We start from the raw sequence: 22,396 nt of genomic DNA on the forward strand, positions 1-22,396 counted from the left end.
TCAACACTCATTTTTCGCTGACTTTTGAAGTGAGCTGTCATAAATGAGATATTCAATTCATTCGTGGAAGACATTTAGGCAGCACCATGTCAACGCCGAAGAAGAAAAGTGTGGACAGGAGCGAGGGCCGGAAGGCCAAGGGCCAAGGACCGGGTGGCGTGAAAGGATGCTGCTGCAAGAGGTCGCAGTGCATCAAGAACTACTGCGATTGCTATCAATCCATGGCGATCTGCACCATGTTCTGTCGCTGCATTGGTAAGATTTCTCTTCTACATATTCCTTTAACTACTCCTTCTACCACATACCCTAATAATTAGACTGCAGGAACACGGAGGTGCGCAAGCTGGTGGACTCCAACTCCGGCGCCAAGAACTCCAGCGCCGTGAAGAGGCAAAAGGCGGCTGCGATGAGCGCAAAGGCCGCGGCTGCAGCTGCTAAGGCGGGCATCGGTGTCCAGGCGAAGGGGCTCCCGGTTGGCGGATCGGCTGTGGCGCTGCCCGGCAAAGCGCCGCCCAACTTTGGCCTCGTGGCTGGCAAGCAGTCGATGGCCGTACCCATGAACATACCCATCTCCCGTCCCATGGCGACCAGTGCCACTCCAGCCAGGGTAATGAAGCATCCGGCGGAGACGCAGCCCGCTAATGCAATCATTCCGGTGAGGCAGGATGATCGCCGGGAGCGGAACCTCTTCGTCCAGCCGGTCAACGCGGCTTTGCTGGAATGCATGCTCATCCAGGCGACGGAAGCCGAGCAGTTGGGTCTGAACGAACTCCAGGTGGGCCAGCTGGTACTCGACGAGTTTCTGTGCGGCTACAAGAAGATCTTGGAGAAAATTTGCGAGTACAGCAAGGATTATTATTAACTGAAATGCACGAATATCCTGGCAGTACAATTATCGGGCTTATAGATATGTACATTTGTAACTATAATGCAAAATAATACAATATTCGATTTGTGTGCAACTAAATAATTAACAAATTCTGTTTGTAAGGTCAAGAAAATGGAAACTACCAATCAGGTGGCTGGAAAATCAATTCCGTAACAAGCATATCGCAACTGGTTTTCCTTTGTGACAAACGGGAGCCAGCCGGCGTGGATTTGTGCCTGTCCAGCGGCATCTCACTGTCACTGTCGCTCTCCGACTCCTGATCCTCGTCGGACTCGTCTTCATCCTCTTCCATGCGTCGTCGCTTCTTTCTGCCTCCTTTTGGAGCCTTTGAGGATCTAAACTTTTGCCAGAACTGCGCGGGCTGAGCGAACTCAATGTAGTTGGGGAATCTCATGGCCAGCGCTCGGCAAAAGGACTCAAAAGTGTGCCTGAGCTCGGGACTCATGACGGGCTGAAGGTTGCGATGGGTTTCTTCCACATAGCGAAGACAACGCTCCAGTTGCTTGAGCTGTGAAGGAATGAATACATGTTTTTGAAAGGGAAAAGGTAATCAGAAGTCAGTTAAACATACTGGCTCCTCGGACAAGTCCGCCTTTCGGCCTCTTCCTCTGGCTGTTGCCTCTCCTGCCTCTGGTCTTGGTGGTGGAGGTGGTGCCTCCGATGGCCCATCTTCACCTTCATCGCTGTTGTCGCCTTCGCCCCGAGAACTCTTCTCCTTTCCCTTTCCCTTAGTGCAAAAGCAAATGCGCCGCATGATGAAGAGCATATCCTGAACCACGATTAGGGCGCCGGGATTATTGATGAAAGCACTGTCTCTGGTTTTTTCTACAATAAATATATACTTAGCATATGTTTCTAATAAAAATATAAGATAGCGTTACTCACCTGCCAGCAGTTTTAGTTGACCAAAGTAAAGCAACAGCGCGTTCTCATCGACAGAGGACATAATGTGATTGTAGAGCAACCTGCGGTTTTTGGCCATTTGTGAACCCTTAAGAGGTGATTTGTAGTTGCCATCCGTCCTCACGCCCCTCAAAATAGCCTGACCATTCAGATCGAAGGGACACTCCTTCAGGCAGTGATCAAATAACATTTTGTTGTACAGTCTTTTGTAGCGCGTGAAGAAGGCATCCGCCTCCCTGGCCACCTCGGCACTTTCGTCCACCAGACCAGCCAGCATGGAAATGAGAATGGGACCCTTAAGCTTGATGTTCCCGGAGAGAATCACATCCTTTACGCACCGAAAGGTGCGCACTCTGGTCATGGCAAATTTCGAATGCAGCTTCGACAGAATCGCCTGAAAGTTACTCTCAAGAATGGATGGATGCTTCTTGCCGAGATCGTTGAGTGCTATTAAGGTGGTGTTGATGATCTGAGGTCTGTCATTTTTGGTCAGAATGGTTCTGTACAGCTTGGATGCGGTATTAGCCAGATGATTCTCCCTCAGGCACAAACGACCGGCTATCACAATCATCCAGTTGGTCATGCGCTCGTTATCCGAATCGAATTCCGCCTCACTGAGCTTGGTGCACTCCTGCAGGTACTTAAACACAATGCTCACGATCCTATTGTCTACATCCTGGGGCACCATCACAATGAGCTCTGTATAGGCACCCAGCAAGCACTGCAGGCGGGCGTGTTCCTCCTGGAAATTTCGAGCACTGGTCAGAATGCCCTCGGTGAGATCTTCCAGCAAACTGAGCTGCCAGTCTGGTACCTCGGAGGCTATCGAAGGAGACTGGCTCGTAGACAGGTGATGGATCTGGTTGAGCAGGTTGACGGCACTCGAAATGATACCCAGCCAAATACTGCCCGTACGCAGGGCATTCAAGAGTTTTTGGAATAGCTGATTTAGAGCTGGCTTGGAGAAGTTCCCCAGGCAACCAATGATGAGCTGCAGGGCCAGAAATTGATTGGACTTCATGTTGTAGGAGGATAGGCCATTGAAGATGCCAATCAGTGCGTCCATGTTGTTGGTGATGCGGCTGGACAGGAACAGCAGCAATCCCCAGGCATCGGTGGCCATGGACGTGGATAAGTGGGAGATTATTACGTTTACTAGCCTGGGTCTGCAAATGTATAAGGAGACTCTTATAATCCTTGAGATTCTTGGTTAACTTACGTCACTATGGATTCCCTTTCCAGTAGGACAGCGAACCTCTCCTGGAGATAGGCTCTTGGTTGTGTCATCAGCAGGGTGCTGATGATTCGCCAGGGCATAAAGTGTTTGGGTTCGTTGGAATACTCCAGAGGCTCAATGTTTTTCAAAACTATTCTATCAAAGCTCTGAAAGGAAGTTACCAAGTTTATATAATTATGTTTAAAAACTTTCCAAGGGCTTTCCTACCGAAATAGCTAGTTTTTGGAGCGCCACATCCTCATCGCTCATTAAGCAAGCCCAAATCCGGCAGTACACACAAATCAGGGCGAAACAATTGGAGTAGGCCTCCAGCAGGGTTTCTATGGTATCCAGCGCAGATTTCCTCACGGAAGCCAAGCGATCCACGGCCAGCAAGGATGTTTCCTTCACAAAATTTGTGTTATAGATGATCAGGGGATTGACTAGGACCAGTCTTTCTAGTAGAGCTATGCCAGCGGATCGCGCCAAACCATTATCCGCAGCCAGGAAACGCTGGTATACCGTTTGTGGAACGTTCTTGACCTCCATCTCCAATTGCTCATGTCCCTGAAAGCTGAAGGCATACTGGACGATTCCGGGCTTCTCGAAACGCAACTCGTTTTGCTCGACAGAAGGCTCGGCCAGGGCTTCCACATCAGTATCCTCAAACTGAACGAAACGAATGCTCTCCTGCAGAATTTTTTTCGTCATGGGGGATCCCTGTTTCAGGGCCAGGATGAGCACTTGACACGCCTTGCGGCGAACAGTTAATGTACGATCGTTGAGGCAACGCATCACCTCCCTCAGGAGCAGAACCTCTCTGGGTACCTTGGACACCTCGTAGCGGAAGATGCTCCACTCCACCTCGCTTTGCTGCAAGAGGATCTTCTCGATCAGATCCAGAGCACGCGTTTGAATGCCCACAGCATCGTCTGCTTTCACGGCATCCAAGACAAAATCGGCGCAGGATTTGTTGCACTTGGAGAACAGAACCCGGTCGTACTTGGCTGCATAGCCTATAGCCACCTTCTCGTCGTTGCTCTTCCACTGAAATGGTATAGATTACGGGTAAGTAGAGGTATCTCGTGGGGTTTTACATGAACTCACCGCTTTAATGGGGTTGGAAACCACGCACTCAATGTAGAAGTGCAGGATACGGATGACAATGTCGGGATACTTGTCTATGAGTTGGATAAACCAGTCCGATATGTGCTCCCCGTGCTGCATCGTTCCTATTCGACGTCCTGCTCCAACTATCTGGGGACTATCCGTATAAACGTGCATCGGAAAGGTCTGTCGCATTATCAAGTGAAGAGTTTCGTAGACATCTCCGTTGTGCTCGTTGGCTATTTCCCCGAAGAGCTCAAAACATTTGCCATGCAAGCCGGAAGCACCTGGAAAGTAGAGTAAATTTAGTAAATATTTAAACGCGTATTTTAAAAGATATTACTACAAAATTAAAATTTAAATGTCCGTTAACAAATAATCGAAAACTCGATAAATTTGGTGCAGTATTGCCAGCATGAAAAAGACAGAATCGATAACTGCATCGTTTTTTTGGGCATCTCTAGCGGACAGGGGAAAATAATGAAATAATCGTGGAATTACGGCAAACTTTTGAAATTCCGGAAGATGTTGGGTGTACTACGTATCCAAGGAGCGCTGGCTTCGGCGGGGCAGTCGCGTCTTCTATCCGCCCGCCTCCTGGCCAGCAAATCCTCCACTGACATGACCACAAGCCGAGGTGAATCCACACAATCGCCGGCAACAGAGCACTTTGATATAATCATTGGAGGCGGCGGATTGGTGGGAACCACTTTGGCCGCCGCTCTGGCCAAGAATTCGACGCTGGCGGACAAGAAGGTGCTGTTGCTGGAGGGTGCTCCTGAATTCCGTGGATTTAATCCCACTGGGCCATACCAAAATCGCGTATCCGCCATCAACCACAACTCCATTGAGCTGTTCAAGTCCATAGATGCGTGGACGCACATCGAGTCCGCGCGCTACAAGCCCGTCAAGCAGATGCAGGTGTGGGAGTCCAACACGGATGCATTGATCCAGTTCCAGCACGATAACTTTGCCAGCGATGTGGCCTGCATCATTGAGAACGATTTGATCCTGGATGCGGTATATGCGCGGGTCAAGGAAGCTGCCAATGTGGAGATCCTGAACAAGGCCAGAATCCAGTGCGTCCGCTTGCCCAAGGACTCGAACTCCAATCTCTCCGAGCTGCAGCTACAGGATGGACGCTCCTTTTCCTGCGACCTGCTGATTGGAGCGGATGGCGCCAATTCTGTGGTCAGAAAGGAGATGAACGTGGATGTCTTTTCCCTGAACTACGACCGCATGGGCCTAGTGGCCACGCTGGAACTCGGCGAAGATGCCTGTGATAACTCCGTGGCGTGGCAGAGGTTCCTGCCCAACGGACCAGTGGCATTGCTCCCACTAACAGATAGGCTGAGCTCGCTGGTCTGGAGCACCACCAATGAGCAGGCCAAAATGCTGCAAGCCCTTCCCCCGGCGGAATTCGTAGACGCCCTCAACGAAGCCTTCTGCAGGCAGTATCCCCGCGTCGAGCTCGCCGACAAGGCTGTTCAGGCTCTCAACTCGCTCTTTGGACACAATGCCACCCAGCACCAGGTGCAGTACCCGCCAAGGGTGTGCGGCGTGCAGGACAAGTCCCGTGCCACGTTTCCGCTGGGATTCCTGCACGCCTCGTCGTACGTCTGCAATGGAGCCGCTCTGGTTGGCGATGCCGCCCATCGAGTGCATCCGCTCGCCGGCCAGGGAGTCAATCTGGGCTTCAGCGATGTGCGGTTTCTGGTGGAATCGCTGGCAACCGGAGCATACGCTGGCTTCAAGCTCGGCGACAAGCAGCATCTCATGAAGTACGAGCGCAAGTGCCTGGCCAAGAATGTGCCCATCATGCTGGGCGTGCATGGACTGCACACGCTCTACTCCACGCAGTTTAGTCCGGTGGTTTTGCTGCGGAGTTTGGGACTTCAGCTGACCCAGAACTTGCCGCCCGTCAAGAACTTGTTCATGCGCGGCGCGATGGGTCAGTAGAGCAGCGACAATAAATGGTTACAATGGGGAATTTAAATCTTAAGTGTTTACTGTTTGCACATCACTTGTGAGCGGAATAAAGTCAGAGTTTATATAAAGCTTAAAACCTACTTAATAACTAGGTCAATGGCATGCTGCTGATTTATTAGTCTATCGTTTGGATTCGGCCAATAACTTGTGCACTATTCGACTGATCTACAGCTTGGAGATGCCTATGTCTATTCCAAAAGAAATATTGCTTCTCAGACCAAAACTGGTGGTGTAAATTTAGATTCAAAATATTGCTTTACAACAAAAACAAAGAATGGTTTAACATTTCTGAGATTCCAAACACAATATATAGATTAGTACTAAGTGTGTTTTCTTATAGATAACAAATGTTTGTCATTTAGGAACATTTTTGGCGAGTTTAGGTTTTGAAAAATTGCACAAAATATTAGGCCAGATAATCAAAGCTTTAACTTAACCTATCATTCGTTGTTGATATTTTTGGTGGATTGGGTTAAAGGCACATTTGGCAGTTGGCAAACTAAACCTAACTTAGTCTAGGTAAAATTTGGCATGGTTTCGTTCGGAAGTTGCAGGAGTTTACAGCTCCTGGTGGCTCTTGGACAAGCTCTCGCCCAGCTTGAGTTCCGGATTGAGCTTGAAGTCCAGCTCATGATCGAAAACCTGCTCCCGATCGCTTTTTAGCCTGGCCTCGCCCCCTTCACTGGTGTCCACACTGATTTGCAGCGAGTCCTCGGTGTCGGAAATGTAGCCATTTTCGCCTGTATAGTAAATGGGATACAGCAGGAGTGGCGAGGCACTGAAGGCAATGAGATTCCGCTTGGGAAAGGCTTCGGTCCAGGTTTTGTTGGGATGACGATCGAACATCAAGGGCAGAAACTCATCTACCGGTATGAGTTTGTCCAGCGGCTTGGCTGCCAGCAGCTTCAGAGCACCCTGCAGGGTAATTACGTAGCCCAGTGTCCAGTAGGAGTAGCCGGCGTGCACCAGATTATCCGCGTTCGTCACTGTAGGCTCACTTTCCTCCTTCAAACGCTTGCGGCCAAAGTAAATGAGATCGTACTCCGCCACGTTCCTGGCCTGATTTAGGATTCTGACTGCGTTGTGTCGGAAGTACGGCTCGAAGCGTATGTCGTCCTCCAGAATGAGCACCTCCTTTAGTTGCTTGCGCACCATCATCACCCAGATGTTGTAGTGGCTCAGGAAGCAGCCAATCTCGCCCATCGTCATGGCGCGATGGTGGTAGGGATCCTCGTAGCCGGGCAGAAATCGCACGCCCATCTCCAGCAGGCGGTCCGTGGTTAGTTCTTTGCCATCAACAGCCGGGAAGTGTTCCGCCTCTATGCCAATCTCGTCGAAGAGCCGTTCCATTTTCTCCCGCCTCTCCGGTCGCCTTTTCAGATTAATCATAAATATATGGTCCAGGGAGAGCTTGCTTTTCTCCGGTTTCTTTTCCAAATGCTTGAAGTAATCGAGCAGAGGAGGCACAGCCCCAAGGTCATTGACCATGATGCTCTTGAGGTTCACCAGCTGTTGTATGTCGTGGTCCAAGGTATCGCCTGGCTCCAATGGCTGCAGTATATAACCAAAGATTATATCGTTGCAGATATGCAATGGAATGCCCGAACTGTTGGCCCATATGGCAAATACAATGATGTCGTCGGCTGGTCCATCGTACAGTGGCTCCTGCTGCCTGCTTTTCTGCATTTCCACCAGCTTGTTCCTATCGAAAGTGAGATTCCTAACCGCTCTGTGGTTCATGTTCACCAAAACGGCTGTGTGGACCATCGGCACTGGAAAACTTCCTTGCTTTTTCACGTGGTAGATTTCCTTGTACTCATCAGTGCGCCTGTAGTAGTAGTCCTCTGACATGCCGCCCCAGAAATTGGAGTACAAGCTCTCCGAGATCAGCATGGGAGCCACAATTGGTAACTGGAGACGCGTGAGGACTGTCAGCGAGTCTTTGGAAGTGAGCAAGACATCGGCGTCTAGGAAAAACACAAAGTCAGCCCAAATATCGCGGCCATACTGAAAGGCCTCCTCTTTCAGAGCGATCAGGTGTTTGAAACGCGATGCGGGCCACTCGTACGGTGAACTCTCGTTGACGAAACTCTGCTCCTCCGGCTTAAACTCGTAGTTTACGCTGTGATAGAGATCCCCCGAGTTATCGAGCCACTGCCGCAATAGCTGTATGCTGTCATCGTTGCTATGATCGCAACGTAACCTGATATATTTCGAAACTACAGTTGAGATTCTAGATTCCATATTTAAACAAGTTTACTGACCAAAATGCTATTCTTTCCTTGGGGTAGTCCTGCTGCTCCAGATAACTCAGGAACATGGGCAGTATGTGGGCCTTGTTGCGCACCAGCAGGGCAACCAGTACCGTTGGCGGCTCCTGGTAATCCTCCTCATCCTGTCCTGAAATGCACACCAAAAGGCAAGCGAGGAACAGGCCGAATATAACTTGTTTATTCATCTCCACGTCATCGATTCAACACATCGCCGGGTTCAAAGGGGTCACAGTACACAATCTGGCGGAGCGGAAGCGTCCGGTTCGTTTGAAATGCGCCGGAGAATCAGATTCGGCGTTATCTATTAATAAACTGCCTCCTTCTTTTCCAGCTCTAGATGGAGTGCAGCTCAAACTGCATCAGCTGTGACGCCTCTCAAACTGTGCGGCGGTGTTATCGCTTGTTATCGATTTTGTTGGGTTTAAATGAATTTCGGTTGGAAATTTGTCGTATTTTTTTCTTTTCAACTATTTGTTAGAAAATAGTTACTAACTAACTTTAAAAGCTTATCATTCCGCACAGCTTTATGAAGAAGAACTAGAATACACAATGACTGGAACATTTTAAAATTGGCATAACAAAGATTTATTGTTTCAAAACAAAGACCTAACCACCTTTTCCTCACGCACTTGCCGCATGGGGTTTTGCATAGCTGGGGAAGTTCAGTTTCAGGCCCTCCTTGGCTTCAAAGAAGGTGTACGAAAGGGTGATGGTGTCACAGGTCTCCAGCGCCGGATCTGCCATGATTTCGGGATCGATGTAGAAAAATACGGGCATGTCCACTTCCTCGTGGGGATTCAGTTGCTGTTCCTCGAAGCAGAAGCACTGGATTTTGTTGAAATAGGCGCCCGCCTCGAAGGGGATCACATTGTACGTGCTTATGCCAATAACCGGCTTATCCGTGGGATTCCGGGCCGTGTAAAAGGCTAAAGCCGTCTCGCCAGGAGCCACTTTAATCTCGTACTGCTGCGGCTTGAAGTTCCAGCGCATGGAGGATCCAATATCGGCGTTAAAGCGGATCTTTAGCACTCGATCCTCAACCTTTTTCATGTGCTCCACCTTCTCGGCATCGTGCCCTTGCGAGGTGGTGCCTCCGTAGCTGTAGGCTTGGCAAAAGATGCTGTACAGCGGCACAGCCGCATAACTGAGACCCACGATCAGCACTCCGCCGGCGGTTATGTAGTAAAGTGTGGATTTCGCACGCAATTTACGGGCAGCTTCCTCCGGAGAATCCGTCGACTTCATCCGCCAAAATTGTTGTGACTTATGGACTGAGTTTTGAGGTCGGATGGAGCTCCTAAACAGCTGCTGGCACTGCCCACGGAGGGCAGAAAGGCTGCGCAGCATCGTTAGTTCTTTATTTGTATTAATTAACGTTAACTTCCTTTAGGTTTTCATTTATTTTAGCACTTGTTTGTATAATCTTCAGGTCGTTAAGTGTGCTGCAGTGTGTACACACCTAGTTAAGTCAGCTGTTTGCAAGTAATCACAGTCAGTCGATAGGCAAACAAATTTGTTATCGGCGGCGAAATTTCTTAAAAAATAATAGCTTTGCGACTGAGCTAAGCTATAAATAGTCCTGTTTTACATTTCTTAATTACCTACATATTAAGTTTTAAGAAAGGATTCATCTCTGAACTTTCCTCTACTATATAGTAAATTAAAAGTTTTGGCGCCAAAAATTTGTTAGCAATAATTTTGAAGTTCAGCCTATTCTTCATCTTATATCTATGAAAGTTAATTTATAACATAACGGGCTACACTCACATGTATTTTGATATCCTACTTTAAAGTTCATGTAGAGCACCTCCAACAGACAGCGAATGATGCGGTCTCGCGGCTTGAGGTGCTCCTTAAAGTGGACATAGCGAAAGACGATCTTCAGGTCATCGCAGATGGTCAGGAAGAACATCCAGATGATGTTTGCGCGAACGCTCTTGTTGTTATTCGCTTCCAGCAGCCGGAAGATCTTTAGAACCTGTTCGATCACATCCTCGTCGAAGACGCCAAAGCTCTTGGCTCCAGGAATGGTCAGAGTGAGCAGGTAGGTGCTCGCCGCGTTGAGGGCTAGCTGCAGATTGAGGTTCTCGTTCAGCGTTGTCGGAGCAGCCTGCTGCACATGCTCGGGCGGAATGACCAGGCTCACAAGCGAATATATGTACGCCAGATAGCCTTGCGCTGGAGAAACCCCAATTAAACTGGACCAATTGTCGTGGGTGTTGCTATAGCTGGCCTGGTTCTCGTCTCGCATGGCCCGTATGACCCCGGACAAATCCCGGAGCAACTGCAGCTGCGTCTCCTGGTGGCCAATATCCTGTAAACACATGGCCATTGACCAAAACTTCTTGGCGCGCTGCTGCAACGGTTCGTCCTCGGCTTCATCGCCGTACAACCAGTCCTCCACATCCACCCACTGCACATGCGGCTGATAGTACACTTTTAAATCACTAAAAATACGATGCAAATCCGACATGTTTACATTTTAGGCGTCCCGTGCCCAAACACACACCGATAACCCAAGCGAACAGCTGTTCGCAGTGCAGGGCAATCGATAAACGATTAGACGAGAAGAGCGGTTTGTTTTCAAAATGGTACAAAATCAGGGCTGATATATTAATGCATTTACTTGGCTTATTATTATGCAATTTAGTTGTTTCGTGGTTACATACGCGCACTTAGTTTCTAATTCCGCTGACAGCTAGAAATCCAGCGAGGCTGTGGCATCGGAATTGCTCAGTAGACCGGAGTTGCAATTGTCCGGCTTGGCAGATGACTCCTGCAGCTCCGGCGGCAGGTGGAACTTTTCGATCACGAACTTCTTGCGGCGCAACTTGAAGGCCAGGTCCGTGGTGTCCGGCATGTGCACGGCCAACGTATTGAGGGCCGACATCTTGTGCAAATGGAGCAGTCCACTGTACTCCTTGAAGGCTGGATGCGTTTCACGCTCCGAACCGGCAAACGACTCCAGTTCAATGGCATAGTCCACCAGTTGGCGGATCTTGGGCACCAGGCTGGCATCATACTTGGCAATCAGGTGCATGGGCATCGTGATCAGGCACACAGAGTTGCAGTTCCGCACACTGGCCATCAGCAGCGTGAGGAACTTGATCAGGTCCTCACCGAAGTGGTCGTCGTACCACAGCGGCGATCCCAACGAGGTCAGGCAGACGCGGCACAGGTTCTTCTTGGTCCCAGCGACGAAGCTCTCGTCCCGCAGCAGCTGTTGAATATCGTTGAGCAGTCCTCGGTAGCGGGGGTTGTGGAAGATCTGCGACTGCGACTCCTGGCTGCCTGTTTTTGTGCTACTGGTCACGCTGCTGCTGTTGTTGTTGTTATTATTATTATTGTTGTTGTTGGCAGAGTTTTCCTCCTGGGGAGGCACCTTCTCCTGCGGAGCAGTCTCCTCGCCTGGAATCGGTGGGGCATCCTCCGCGGGCTGCTGCTCCAGCGATGGAGTGGTCGGGGAGCTGCTCTTGGAGAACTCCTCGGCAATGACAATGTCCTGCTCCTTCTGGCTATCGTCCCACATGGTGGTATTGGCGTAGTAGAGCATCATCGAGTCCATTTGCTCCATCAGGTTGAAGTGGTGACCGATTTTGGCTGTCGCGTGCTCTGTATTTACCAGCGGTAGATCATTGTACCGCCAAGCGATCCTAAGGCCATTTTCGGCGCCACCAGCTTCCTGCGCCTGCTCCTGGCGCTGCTCCACCTCCGTTTCCAGTTCGGTCAGCGGTTTGGGCAGACGACGCAGCATCTCGGCCGGAATGTCGTCCAGGCTGCCCAAAAATATCTCCTGCTTGGAGATCACGCCCTCGGCCAGAAAGTACTTGGCCAGCACCTTGGCGTGCGTCATGAAGCGATCCTCCTCGATCAGGCAGATCGAACCCATGGGCAGACCGCCGCCAATGACCACGTCCAAGGAGGGATTTCCGCTGGAGGTGATCACCTGCGCCGTGTGCGGCGAGGTGCGGGTGCCGCGGATCGGCTTCTGCACGGTGCGCTTGCGGAAACTGGTCATCTTCGTCGCACAGATTTCGCTAACCTTTATTTTTTGCGTTCTTTTTCGCTCTGTGTTTCCTTCTCTTCGCGTAAACTTCTATTTCGATAGTTTCGATAGATATTATCTATTGTCGATGGCTGCCAATGGAGGCACACTCTCCAATTCCCTATCGATGGTCCAAACAGCTGTTAATTCGCCAATTCTGGGCAAGGCGATAGTTTCGTTTTTATTGCTTAAAAATAAATTGGTTTTAATGTTGTATATTTTGCTGAATAATGTTAAATCGTAGGATGTGAGAGTGATGATCAGAAATAAAACTCATCGATTGCTTTGCAGTTAAACTTCTGTTCAAATAAATCTTTGGAATGAGCTATTCTAGCCTTTACAATAATAGTTACACAATATGTTTTAGTTAGATAATTTTACCTTTTGGTAAATATTTATTTTAAAAATACATATTATATATATAATATTATATTTTTAAGAAATGATTTCCGAACAGCTATAAGCAAATATTTGAAATATTTAAACTATCGTTAGGGACTTCCGAAAACACCATCTCACTCCGATAACAAAAACAGCTGTTTCGGCCAAGTTCCAGTGCAGTTTTGATGACATACTTTTTTTTGTTGGTAGTTGAGGAAAACAATTGGGAAAAATACCTTTAAACAACAAACAACAAAATGGCCGAGGTGCCGTCGCCGCAAATGACGGAGCAACTGGATAACGAGGAGGTGCGGGAGATTCTGAAAAACACCACGGATCTGCGACAGTATTCACGACAGATTGAAAAAGAGTTTAAGGAGGTGGAGAATAAGTCCATAGAAGGTAAGCCCCACGTTTCATATGCAAACATCATTTTATAGATCTCTTATTGTCAACAGACTATATTGCTGAATCCCAGAATATTGCTAACCTGCACAATCAGATAAACGATTGCGACGATGTGCTGGAGCGAATGGAAAATATGTTGATGAGCTTCCAGAGCGTTTTGAACAACATTAGCACTGAGATCACGCAGCTGCAAAGAAAATCCGTATCCATGTCCCTCCAACTTACCAATCGTCAATCGGTCAAGGCTCAATTGTCCCAGTTTATTGAAGACATGGCCGTGTCCGAGGAGATGATCAACATAATAATGGAAACACCGGTTACGGAGCGGGATTTCAGCACTCAGTTGAATGTACTGAATCACAAACTCTCACTGGTCAAGGAGCTCAGCTTCAACGAGTCCAAGTCCACCAGCGATGTGAGCGACGTGCTGCAGAAGCTTCGACTTAAAGCCATGGCCAAGATTCGCTCTTATCTGCTGGAGCAGATATACAAGTTCCGGAAACCCATGACAAACTACCAGATTCCACAGAACGCCATGCTGAAGCACAAGTTCTTCTTCGAGTTCATCCTTTCCAACGAGCGGCATGTGGCGCAGGAAATATGCAGCGAATACATCGATACGATGGGCAAAATATACTATAGCTATTTTAAGGTTCGTTTGCAATGTTGTAGAAGCAGATTTGTTATTGATTTCATAACATTCCTGCAGAGTTATTCCACACGCTTGACGAGCCTCAAATTCGAGGAATCCTGCACAAAGGACGATCTGATGGGCATCGAGGATAATGCATCCAAAGGTTTATTTTCCAAGACAACGAGTCTGAAGCACAAGAGCACCATTTTCACAATAGGAAAGCGAGGCGATATTCTTAACCAGCAGCTGGAGGCGCCTATTATAGTGCCACATGCGCAGCTAAAGAATCGAGTATGATATATGGTTCATACACTTACAAAATAGATACATTTTAAATATTATACAGTACACAGTGGAAGCTCTCTTTCGGTCTGAGCAATACGCCCTAGTAGATAATGCCTGTCGGGAATACCTCTTTGTCACGGAGTTTTTTATGGTTCGTGGCACACAAGCGCAAGATTTGTTTAATCAAATCATGGGTAAAACCCTAACTCTGATGATTGTAAGTTAATGATTTTCATTCCCGAAATGTAAATCACTTATTTCTCTCGAACTTAGAAAAATCTGGAGACCTCCATACACGACTGTTTCGATACCATAGCCATGTTCCTGTGCATCCATCTCATTTTCCGCTATCAGCTAATGTGCCACAAGCGCTGCGTTCCTGCATTGGATAAGTAAGTCTCCTTATGGGCGTTATTTCGGTTCACAATTAACTATTTGAATGTTTTAACTTCAGATACTGGGACTCCCTGCAAGCGGTAATTTGGCCACGTTTAGAACTTGTATTCCGCTTGAATATCCAGAGCATACATGACTGTGATCCAACCAAATTCAACAAGGAATTGGGACCGCACTATGTAAGTATACGATCTGAAGTACGCAAAATCGATTTTGATAGCGACTTTTGATTTATAAAAAGTAATTAATTGGCCAACCACAAAAAAGGAATACCAGTATTCTAAATGTCAAGAGAAGGCCAATAGAGATAACTTAAAGCATATGGTTTCAACAAAATGCCTTGTCATATAAAACGTATATTTTACAGATAACACGGCGCTACGCAGAGTTTAGTGCGGCCATTGTGGGAATCTCAGAGCATTTTCCTAATGAATTGGTAAGCCGACTGCTTCTGGAACTGCAAAATGAAGTGGAGTGCTTTATCCTTCGCATGGCCGCAATATTTCCAACGCGAAAGGATCAGCTCATCTACTTAATAAACAACTACGATTTGGTTTTGGGTGTGCTGATGGAGCACACGCGTGATAACTCCAAGGAAGCAGAGGCGTTTAGAGAGCAGCTCAACTCCCGAAGTGCAGAATATGTCGAGGAGATCCTAGCCCCACACTTCGGAGGCATCATTCAGTTTGTCAAGGAGTGCGAGCACTTTTTCGAGAAGGAACAAATGGATGAGTTGCGAAAGCAGGAGCGTAGAAGTCTAGCTTTGGTGGCCAGCTTCTCGGCCAACTGGAAGAAATCTCTGGAGGAGCTGAACAGGGAGGTGCTTCTCTCATTCCCTTCTTTGCTGACGGGCTCACAGTTGCTGCAGCTCGCGTTGGCCAGTTTGGTGCAATACTACCACCGCTTCCACAAGCTCCTCACGCCCAATGCCCGCGCCCAGCTGACGAACATCCACGTAGTGATGGTGGAGATCAAAAAGTACAAGAGCAATTACTGAGGGACGTTTTAATTACATGTGTTTAGACTTCTGTGTATTCCAACTTGAGTTAAGTTCCAAAATATATGTATGTAAAGTATAAGACTTAATCCTCATCCTCGAACATCATCTCGACGAGATCCTGGTTGGAGCAGCGCTCGCCGTCCAGGCGCTGTGGCTGCTTCCAGCGCAGCAGAGTGGGCAAGAAGATCAGATGTGTGTTGGGATCCTTGCGGAAGGGGCAGTTCAAGTCCTTCCAGCTGCAGCGAAAAACAAATGTTATTTTATTGCTTACCACGGTTTGCTGATAACAGGCGGCATGAATACAACTCGAGAGCATTGTAAAGCTATCGGTGTTTAATGGTTGTTTTTATCATGAATGTTCTCGGCGTGTGAATAAGCACTCGAGTGCTGTTCATTTCATCATCGCACAGCTGCGGCTGAATGACTAGCTACACATTTCCAAAACTTATTAAATTTTTGGCCACTGAATGAATAAGCTTGAGTTTTGTTGTCGAGAGCAATAATGGATGGAAACTTCCAGTTGTTAGTTTCACAGTGCATGAAATATTAATTCCTGCTTGTCTGACCGCAGCTGTTTCCCCCAGTTGGTGGTATTAACTTACTATGCCCGCTCGCCCACATCCACATGCACAAAGTGCGAGTTGCCGGGGGCCTTCTTCAACGCATCGTGTATCACCGGCTCCGCTGCAAACATACGTATGTGTGATGAATGTGATTGGAAATCGGATAGGCAGCGGTTAGCCGCATTGGGATCAGGGCATTCTCACCTTTGACGCAGTAGGGACACCAGCTCTGTCCATTCTCGTCCTTGCCGCCGCTGAAGAGGACATGGACCGGCTCGTTGCCGTTCTCCAGTTCCTCCATCTTCTTGGAGAACTCATCGTATCCCTTTACGTTGTGTGTGACCACCATGATCTTGCTGGGATTCGTTTTCACCGCGCAGTAGCGTCTGAGAATGTGACCGAAAAGCGTTGGAAGCGACGTGATGGCGAACTTTAGAGTAACTGGCTTCTGGAGGGGAATGGACTTCTCCTAATTTATCAGGTTTTCTGACTTTTTGACGTAAAAAAAGCTTACTGTAACAGATGGTAGGGTTGCCAGCTTACGCGCGTACTGATACTTGGCCATTTTCAAGCCAACGCCAGCTATCAATGGAAATAGCAGATTTTTAGCTAAAAGTTTAGATTTTGTAACTTATGAATGGGGAATAAAATGTGAATGCTTTGATATATATTCGGTTTTCATTTCAATTTGTAACATTAGTCTTATCATATAGATTTACATTAAAACCTTTGGCTATAACTATTTTAGTGGAAATGGCTCGATATCACGCTACGTAATAAACATGTGGCAACACTATTTATATCTCCACTAAACAGCTGATTAGAATTCTTTTTTCATAAAGTGTATTTATTTGTTTTTTACCATTGATTTCGACGTGAACAATGTCACGGTTAGCCTTATTGCGCAATTTGGTCAGTCAGCGGCAGAATTTGCTCCCCGCCAACTTTACCAGGCTAAAATGTGCGGCTGCGATGCACTGGAGTCCACATTTGCGCCAGGAAGCGTCGCGCGGTTTGTGCATCAAACTTCTCATCGGGGTACACCTGGAATATTAACTATGTTATTTATGCAGAGGGTGGCGGATCTGTTCAACGGTCGCAGGATAATACCCAGGTGTCTACGGATGTGCGTCCCATTGGCGAGAAGATCAAGGAGAACACTAAGACGGCTAGTTATACGGCCATTATAATTGCCGGATTAGGGGTAACCTGTGTGATGTTCTTCGCCATTTTCCGGGAGCTATTCTCCAGCGAGAGCCCCAACAATATATACGCGGATGCTTTGAGCCGAGTGGTCGAAGATCCGCGGGTACAGGATGCAATTGGTGCGCCCATTAAGGGATTTGGCGAGACATCCAGGCGCGGACGCAGACAGCATGTGGCGCACTCCAGCTATGAGCGCCATGGAAAGCCTCACATGCGGATGCAGTTCTATGTGCAAGGCTTGAGGAACAAAGCCACCGTGCAGCTGGAGTCCAGAAGAGTAGGCGTGATTAATATCTTGCATTCCTCATTCGTCTAATCCACAATCTTTACAGAATGACGCTGGAAAACTGGAATATCGTTATCTGTTCGTGCAATTGGATCACTATCCCCGCACAACCATCATCCTTGAGGACAACCGTGCATTTGATCCCTCACCCGAGCCAGCGTCCGCTGGATCTTCCTTTGGCAACCTAGCCCTGATGTCCAATAGCCGGGATAAGTGAGCGGATCCTTCCGATCTCCTGCTCTCCACTTAAATTTCCTGTACATTTGTTATATTTATTATTTGACTGACAATGAAATTGCATTGGGTAACCAACCACAGCCAGCCTCGAGTCATTCGCCAATCGAGAAGTTGTCCATCTCCAAAATGGCGCCCGATTGGTGTCAGTAGAGCTTTTTCCAGGGTATGATCTCCCAGGAGCGAACGATGTGGCGCCCGAAGAGAAAGTCCTTCAGCTTGTTCATAATGTAAAACGAGATGCCGAAGAAGGAAGCGAAGTACAGCCAAAACTGTCCAAGCCGTTCCCAAATGCTAAGATGATAGCGAGCGGCAACTTGGAGCACGTCCAACTCCAGGTCAATGATGAGACCTGGTTCCAAGCGAGGCGACGTTTCCCTATAGTATGTCTCCTGAACGGCCAGCTGGAAATAAGCTGGATTCGCCTTGACTTGCGCCAGCAGCGATTCCATTTTGAATTGATCTATATTTCCGGTAGTAGAGTTCGTGTCCAAGTGAACCTGGCGAAACTGAGTCTTGATGTTGCGTCCGGGAAATGGACAGGTGAACTCCACGTATTGCTTCAGTTGAAGCTCTCCCTTCAGTTGAATGTGCCCATTTCTGAGGCGGGCGTGGATGGGAAGCTGGAGCTGATGGGCCAGCACGGACGGAGGCGATAGATCGCACTTGTGCTGCAGTTCGGCCTCAAAGAAGACCAACAGATTGAAGCTGACCAATCGCGTGGGCACATCCTGCAGCTCCAGCTGAAAGTGCGCCCGATCTGTGACGCCATCATAGTCCACATCCTCTGTCCAATATCTGGTGGTGGTGCAACTGTTGGTATAACTCGCCATTTGGGCATTGAACTGGCTGAAGCTGCTGCAGGCCACTAGCGATTCCTCCTCCTCGTATTCCCCCTGGTCCGTTGTGCCCACGAAAATGTATTCGTAGTTGAACTCCACATTCGGCTGCTCGTACAGGACCCGTGATTCAGATATTCCAGAATAAGGACTCAGCAGAGACACCAGCAGAACGGGCAGCATTACAGAGAGCGCTATGAAGGCCAGGACCAAAAGCGAGGCAAAGGAGCACAGCGAGTTCTTGTACACGATCGCTGTATTCGTCGTGTGCAGCGGAATAAACTTCATCTTGGCTACTTTAAATTAACCTTTTTTGGAGCACCTGCTTGCTTGACACTTGCCACTATGATTGGTTTGCTATGAAAAGTGGTTTTCGTTGCCAGGCAACATACAAAAAAGAACTTCCACCACTGATTTAAACCTTCTTTTTAAGTATGTATTAAGTAAGTATTACGAATATGCGATATAGTTATTTAATTTAATATTTAGTTATTTAGGAATTAAAACAAAAAATATATATATAATTTTCTGGCTTAAGTTTTGCGCCATAATGATGGTATTGCTTTCGATAAGTCGATGTGGAATATCGATATGTACGAGGACACATCAGTAAGTCCTTGCGAAGTATCGAAAGTAATAACAGTTTTAAATTCAAAAATATTCATAAAAAAGGAGCTTTTAATAAAATTTGAGGGGTAAAAGTATTGATTATAAAGCCGAAATAAACCCAGATATATATAAATAAGTTTCTTAAAAATCCATTTCTACCCCATTTTTTACCTGCATGAATGAATCGCCTCCCAAATCGCTTTATTAGCAACTACCGGCCCATCCTCCACTTCTCACAGCTGAGACGAGACTCCAACTCCATTCCCGTCCAAATGCGCATCCGTTCCGGCTTTAAGCCGATACCAAAAAAGTATTGATTGCACATAATTATAGGATTTGGATACGGGCCTTCTTGAAGCTCGCCCAGCCCAACGACTAAAGTGAAAAGTGAGCCTGTAAAGAGAGGCATCCGGGGGAAAAGTGCGAAACTGAAGAACGGAACGCATAACTTGGCCAACATTTGCTCATAATTAAGACCGCCAACTGGTTTTCGGTTTGGCTGCAGGAGGCTCAAAATGCTTTCGTGTGCACCGCGCAAAAATCGGAAGTTGCAGCTTTGCAGTTAATGCGCTTATTTTAAAGAGTGTTGAAAGCGGAGTACTCAAAAGAAAGAAGAAAATTATACTATATATGAGCATAATTGGACAGGCCTTTCGCCTGAGGAAAATTATGGAATATAATGGGATACTTAATACGGTATCTGACCCGATTTTTAGCAGAAAGTTTTCATAGAGCAATAAACTGCAAGGGGGAAATATTCTGGCTTAAATTATTATTTCTTAGTTTCAAGTCCTAATTTGAATATATTTGATTTGTAAATTAGTATTATATGTAACTTTAGAAGTGATAAAATATTTAACATATGCCAGAAATGAACTTGTAATGAAGTCCTTAATCCTCGATTGCCTGTCACCTTTGCAAGTTTCCTGTTTACTTTTGTCCAACCGAAAACTTGGACTTTTGATTGGAGTATTTACCTTCTATTCGTGTCATGTCAGATTGGGTAACAAAGTTTTTCTGATTTGTCTTTTGACTCTTTGCTGTGTGACATGTGTTTTGTGCATATTAAAAATGTGTGGTAAAAATGATGGGCTGCCAGTCGGTGTCAGGAATACCGAAAAATGATGAATAAATAAAAGTGAATCACATTTTGACAGCTATGTCAGCTTTATTTGCGGCTGATCCTCTGACAGTTTTCCCACAATTATTTCTCCTGATTCAACGACGTAGCATCCTGAATTTAAGTAATCTTCCGCCCGAAAAAAAATCAATAACTTTTCTACATTTTCCGTTTCCACATTGCCACGCCATTTTACAAAAGGGCCGAGGCAAAAGAAATGGGCGAAAAGTCTGTATGTAAAAGCCAAGATGGCAGACAAGCAGACAGATAGGGCGGGGGCTATATACGTACATACATACCCATATATATATATATTTAGATGTATACGAACGCAGTTGGAACTCAGCTCACGGCCCCAGGACAATGCCAGCTCTGTGCCCATATATCCTTTTTCAACGAAATTTCAGCTTTCACTCGTTTCGCGTACGTGACCGTGTTGCCACCAAGGAGCTGTTGAAGTGGCAAATTCGCACAGCGCCACCATTCCATTTGCCATTGCTCGGGTGGTTGCAGGTTGAAGGTGGGCTGTTGGGCTGTTGGGTGGCTCTGGGTGGTTTTGGGCGGGTCGTGGGCTGGGGTCAGAGTGGTGGTGGGTGTGCGCCAGGTGGGCGCTGGCAAAAAGTAGCAGTTTATTAGGCGCACCAAATTAACATAGGACTACTAATGACTGCCACGGCAAACTAACTAGGCGGGCGAAAAGTTGGACTGCGAGGATACAGGAGCAAGGAGGAGCCAGGATGCGGGAATTCGGGAATTCCATGGCAGTGTCCTGCTAATTAGGTTGTGCAAAAGGTGCTGGGAGGCTGGAAAAATTGTAATTCAGTTGATAAGAAGTAAGTGCCACTCAGCACCTTACATTATCTATGCTGATATTCCAAGGGAAAGTTGTGTTCCGACCACCAAATTAACCATCGGTAAAATAAATGTGATTATTTTTAAATTTTTTGATTGATTTAAGAAACAATCTAATTACTGAATTTTTCCATTATAAGTGCTTACGATTGGTGATTAGTAAAGATCGCGCGCTGAAAAGTATGCTACAAATAAGGTTCAAACTTACTTCGCCAAACAGAAATTGTTGATAATATTGAATATAATTAAAATAATAGAACCATTGTTATTTTCAGAACTCAAAACAAGCGCGTGAGCCAATTTATGCCACTCACTCGAGGGTGTTGAGCATTGAATGCCGGTTGAAAGTGATTACAACGCCTGCGCGGACTCACATCCTTTTTGCTCAGTCCAATGCGAATTCCCCGAGCCGACACCCCTTCAACTGGATGCTGGAATGGAAGGCAAAAAGGGGAAATGCTTTCCCTGAAGCTTTCCTCTTGGCTGGCGCCTAGCTCCCCAAGGAAATCAAAGGGAAGCACAACGTATGGGCTACGTTGAGGTTGCTTTAATATTTATGCGGGGTTCATGTCTCTATCTGTGGAAAATTCCCCTTACAACACTCAAGTGGAAAAGTGTTATAGATGTGTACATGTGCGGGGTATTCACTCAAGGAGGCCGCAGGACGAAGGATGGAGGTTGGCGTATGGGGATGCTGTCGAGTTGCTTTGGTGAACTATATTTGACAATCAAGCCGCAAGCATATGTTACCCGATAATTTGCCGAAAGTTTTAATGAAAGACATGGGACTCATTTTTCCTGCCACACTCTCTTTTTATTTGTGTGCGTGTATGTGTGTGTGTGGGTGCAGGAGTTAATGTCCTTATTGTGTGAGTGCGTACTGCTGCTGCTCAGTCGCCATTTTGTGCATGTCTGTGTGTGCCAGCATATTTTGATGAGCTCGAGAAAAGCAAGTGTCCTTTTCCGAGAATTTCCGTCTTGCCGTTTGTGGACGTGGGTGGGAGTGTCTGTCCTCGGTTTATGTGTATAATTTCCATTTTATAAATGACTTTTCCGACGAATTTTCCGACTAGCCGCAGGCCACTGTAATCACGCCATATCTGTTGAAAGTTTACAACTTTTTGCCAGCGTTTTCGGAATACAAATTGCAAGGGTTTAGTT

General features: G+C 47.1%; 10 protein-coding genes across 11 annotated transcripts; 4 read left to right on the forward strand and 6 right to left on the reverse strand.

Annotated features, from left to right (window-relative positions):
* Positions 1-86: 86 nt before the first annotated feature.
* LOC6528144 (protein tesmin/TSO1-like CXC 2) lies at positions 87-862 on the forward strand. The gene is made up of 2 exons (XM_002089174.4): positions 87-255; positions 318-862. Exons 1-2 carry the CDS (start codon positions 87-89, stop codon positions 860-862), a joined length of 714 nt encoding a protein of 237 aa, XP_002089210.1.
* Positions 834-10,907, reverse strand: LOC6528145. 2 transcript variants are annotated; one of them, XM_015198969.3, is made up of 7 exons: positions 10,145-10,907; positions 4,116-4,402; positions 3,237-4,055; positions 3,012-3,175; positions 1,775-2,952; positions 1,461-1,714; positions 834-1,397 (listed from the first exon to the last, which is right to left on the reverse strand). In XM_015198969.3, the coding sequence occupies exons 1-7, from the start codon at positions 10,848-10,850 to the stop codon at positions 1,008-1,010; spliced, it is 3,798 nt and encodes a 1,265-aa protein (XP_015054455.1). In that variant the 5' UTR covers positions 10,851-10,907; the 3' UTR covers positions 834-1,007. The 2 variants fall into 2 exon arrangements, with proteins under 2 accessions (XP_015054455.1, XP_002089211.1); XM_002089175.4 differs by having other exon boundaries at positions 1,775-2,958.
* On the forward strand, positions 4,553-6,180 carry LOC6528146 (ubiquinone biosynthesis monooxygenase COQ6, mitochondrial). The gene has a single exon (XM_002089176.3). The coding sequence runs from the start codon at positions 4,641-4,643 to the stop codon at positions 6,072-6,074; it is 1,434 nt and encodes a 477-aa protein (XP_002089212.1). The 5' UTR covers positions 4,553-4,640; the 3' UTR covers positions 6,075-6,180.
* LOC26535693 (glycosyltransferase 25 family member) lies at positions 6,106-8,719 on the reverse strand. Its single transcript, XM_015199167.2, has 2 exons — positions 8,369-8,719; positions 6,106-8,307 (listed from the first exon to the last, which is right to left on the reverse strand). Exons 1-2 carry the CDS (start codon positions 8,560-8,562, stop codon positions 6,663-6,665), a joined length of 1,839 nt encoding a protein of 612 aa, XP_015054653.1. The 5' UTR covers positions 8,563-8,719; the 3' UTR covers positions 6,106-6,662.
* On the reverse strand, positions 8,939-10,001 carry LOC26536298 (cytochrome c oxidase assembly protein COX11, mitochondrial). Its single transcript, XM_015199237.3, has one exon. It carries the CDS (start codon positions 9,722-9,724, stop codon positions 8,999-9,001), a length of 726 nt encoding a protein of 241 aa, XP_015054723.1. The 5' UTR covers positions 9,725-10,001; the 3' UTR covers positions 8,939-8,998.
* A 50-nt stretch (positions 10,908-10,957) lies between the features above and the next one.
* LOC6528147 (putative elongator complex protein 4) lies at positions 10,958-12,668 on the reverse strand. Its single transcript, XM_002089177.4, has one exon. The coding sequence runs from the start codon at positions 12,393-12,395 to the stop codon at positions 11,076-11,078; it is 1,320 nt and encodes a 439-aa protein (XP_002089213.1). The 5' UTR covers positions 12,396-12,668; the 3' UTR covers positions 10,958-11,075.
* A 295-nt stretch (positions 12,669-12,963) lies between these two features.
* LOC6528148 (vacuolar protein sorting-associated protein 52 homolog) lies at positions 12,964-15,605 on the forward strand. The gene is made up of 7 exons (XM_002089178.4): positions 12,964-13,205; positions 13,262-13,863; positions 13,921-14,136; positions 14,192-14,347; positions 14,404-14,522; positions 14,585-14,705; positions 14,894-15,605. The coding sequence occupies exons 1-7, from the start codon at positions 13,061-13,063 to the stop codon at positions 15,521-15,523; spliced, it is 1,989 nt and encodes a 662-aa protein (XP_002089214.1). The 5' UTR covers positions 12,964-13,060; the 3' UTR covers positions 15,524-15,605.
* LOC6528149 (thioredoxin domain-containing protein 17) lies at positions 15,517-16,608 on the reverse strand. The gene is made up of 3 exons (XM_002089179.3): positions 16,294-16,608; positions 16,129-16,210; positions 15,517-15,762 (listed from the first exon to the last, which is right to left on the reverse strand). Exons 1-3 carry the CDS (start codon positions 16,436-16,438, stop codon positions 15,609-15,611), a joined length of 381 nt encoding a protein of 126 aa, XP_002089215.2. The 5' UTR covers positions 16,439-16,608; the 3' UTR covers positions 15,517-15,608.
* Positions 16,609-16,893: 285 nt separating this feature from the next.
* LOC6528150 (mitochondrial import inner membrane translocase subunit Tim21) lies at positions 16,894-17,898 on the forward strand. Its single transcript, XM_002089180.3, has 3 exons — positions 16,894-17,101; positions 17,163-17,572; positions 17,628-17,898. The coding sequence occupies exons 1-3, from the start codon at positions 16,972-16,974 to the stop codon at positions 17,796-17,798; spliced, it is 711 nt and encodes a 236-aa protein (XP_002089216.1). The 5' UTR covers positions 16,894-16,971; the 3' UTR covers positions 17,799-17,898.
* LOC6528151 (transmembrane protein 231) lies at positions 17,833-19,061 on the reverse strand. Its single transcript, XM_002089181.4, has one exon. It carries the CDS (start codon positions 18,940-18,942, stop codon positions 17,962-17,964), a length of 981 nt encoding a protein of 326 aa, XP_002089217.3. The 5' UTR covers positions 18,943-19,061; the 3' UTR covers positions 17,833-17,961.
* Between the last annotated feature and the right edge of the window lie 3,335 nt (positions 19,062-22,396).

Source organism: Drosophila yakuba, chromosome 2L (assembly GCF_016746365.2).
Source record: "Drosophila yakuba strain Tai18E2 chromosome 2L, Prin_Dyak_Tai18E2_2.1, whole genome shotgun sequence".
NCBI classification, from domain to species: Eukaryota; Metazoa; Arthropoda; class Insecta; order Diptera; family Drosophilidae; genus Drosophila; species Drosophila yakuba.

Excerpts from the sequence above, each read along its gene's own strand:
- LOC6528144 (XM_002089174.4), top strand. The coding sequence starts at position 87 with ATGTCAACGCCGAAGAAGAAAAGTGTGGACAGGAGCGAGGGCCGGAAG. Across the intron at positions 256-317 it reads CATGTTCTGTCGCTGCATTG|ACTGCAGGAACACGGAGGTG; the intron begins GTAAGATTTCTC and ends CCTAATAATTAG.
- LOC6528146 (XM_002089176.3), top strand. The coding sequence starts at position 4,641 with ATGTTGGGTGTACTACGTATCCAAGGAGCGCTGGCTTCGGCGGGGCAG.
- LOC26535693 (XM_015199167.2), bottom strand. The coding sequence starts at position 8,562 with ATGAATAAACAAGTTATATTCGGCCTGTTCCTCGCTTGCCTTTTGGTG. Across the intron at positions 8,308-8,368 it reads AAGGAAAGAATAGCATTTTG|GTTACGTTGCGATCATAGCA; the intron begins GTCAGTAAACTT and ends GAAATATATCAG.
- LOC26536298 (XM_015199237.3), bottom strand. The coding sequence starts at position 9,724 with ATGCTGCGCAGCCTTTCTGCCCTCCGTGGGCAGTGCCAGCAGCTGTTT.
- LOC6528145 (XM_002089175.4), bottom strand. The coding sequence starts at position 10,850 with ATGTCGGATTTGCATCGTATTTTTAGTGATTTAAAAGTGTACTATCAG. Across the intron at positions 4,056-4,115 it reads TTTCCAACCCCATTAAAGCG|TGGAAGAGCAACGACGAGAA; the intron begins GTGAGTTCATGT and ends ATACCATTTCAG. Across the intron at positions 1,398-1,460 it reads CGGACTTGTCCGAGGAGCCA|CTCAAGCAACTGGAGCGTTG; the intron begins GTATGTTTAACT and ends ATTCCTTCACAG.
- LOC6528147 (XM_002089177.4), bottom strand. The coding sequence starts at position 12,395 with ATGACCAGTTTCCGCAAGCGCACCGTGCAGAAGCCGATCCGCGGCACC.
- LOC6528148 (XM_002089178.4), top strand. The coding sequence starts at position 13,061 with ATGGCCGAGGTGCCGTCGCCGCAAATGACGGAGCAACTGGATAACGAG. Across the intron at positions 14,137-14,191 it reads ATGCGCAGCTAAAGAATCGA|TACACAGTGGAAGCTCTCTT; the intron begins GTATGATATATG and ends AATATTATACAG. Across the intron at positions 14,348-14,403 it reads AAACCCTAACTCTGATGATT|AAAAATCTGGAGACCTCCAT; the intron begins GTAAGTTAATGA and ends TCTCGAACTTAG.
- LOC6528149 (XM_002089179.3), bottom strand. The coding sequence starts at position 16,438 with ATGGTGGTCACACACAACGTAAAGGGATACGATGAGTTCTCCAAGAAG. Across the intron at positions 16,211-16,293 it reads GTGTCCCTACTGCGTCAAAG|CGGAGCCGGTGATACACGAT; the intron begins GTGAGAATGCCC and ends GTATGTTTGCAG. Across the intron at positions 15,763-16,128 it reads GATGTGGGCGAGCGGGCATA|CTGGAAGGACTTGAACTGCC; the intron begins GTAAGTTAATAC and ends TTTTCGCTGCAG.
- LOC6528150 (XM_002089180.3), top strand. The coding sequence starts at position 16,972 with ATGTCACGGTTAGCCTTATTGCGCAATTTGGTCAGTCAGCGGCAGAAT. Across the intron at positions 17,102-17,162 it reads GCGCCAGGAAGCGTCGCGCG|AGGGTGGCGGATCTGTTCAA; the intron begins GTTTGTGCATCA and ends TTATTTATGCAG. Across the intron at positions 17,573-17,627 it reads TGCAGCTGGAGTCCAGAAGA|AATGACGCTGGAAAACTGGA; the intron begins GTAGGCGTGATT and ends CAATCTTTACAG.
- LOC6528151 (XM_002089181.4), bottom strand. The coding sequence starts at position 18,942 with ATGAAGTTTATTCCGCTGCACACGACGAATACAGCGATCGTGTACAAG.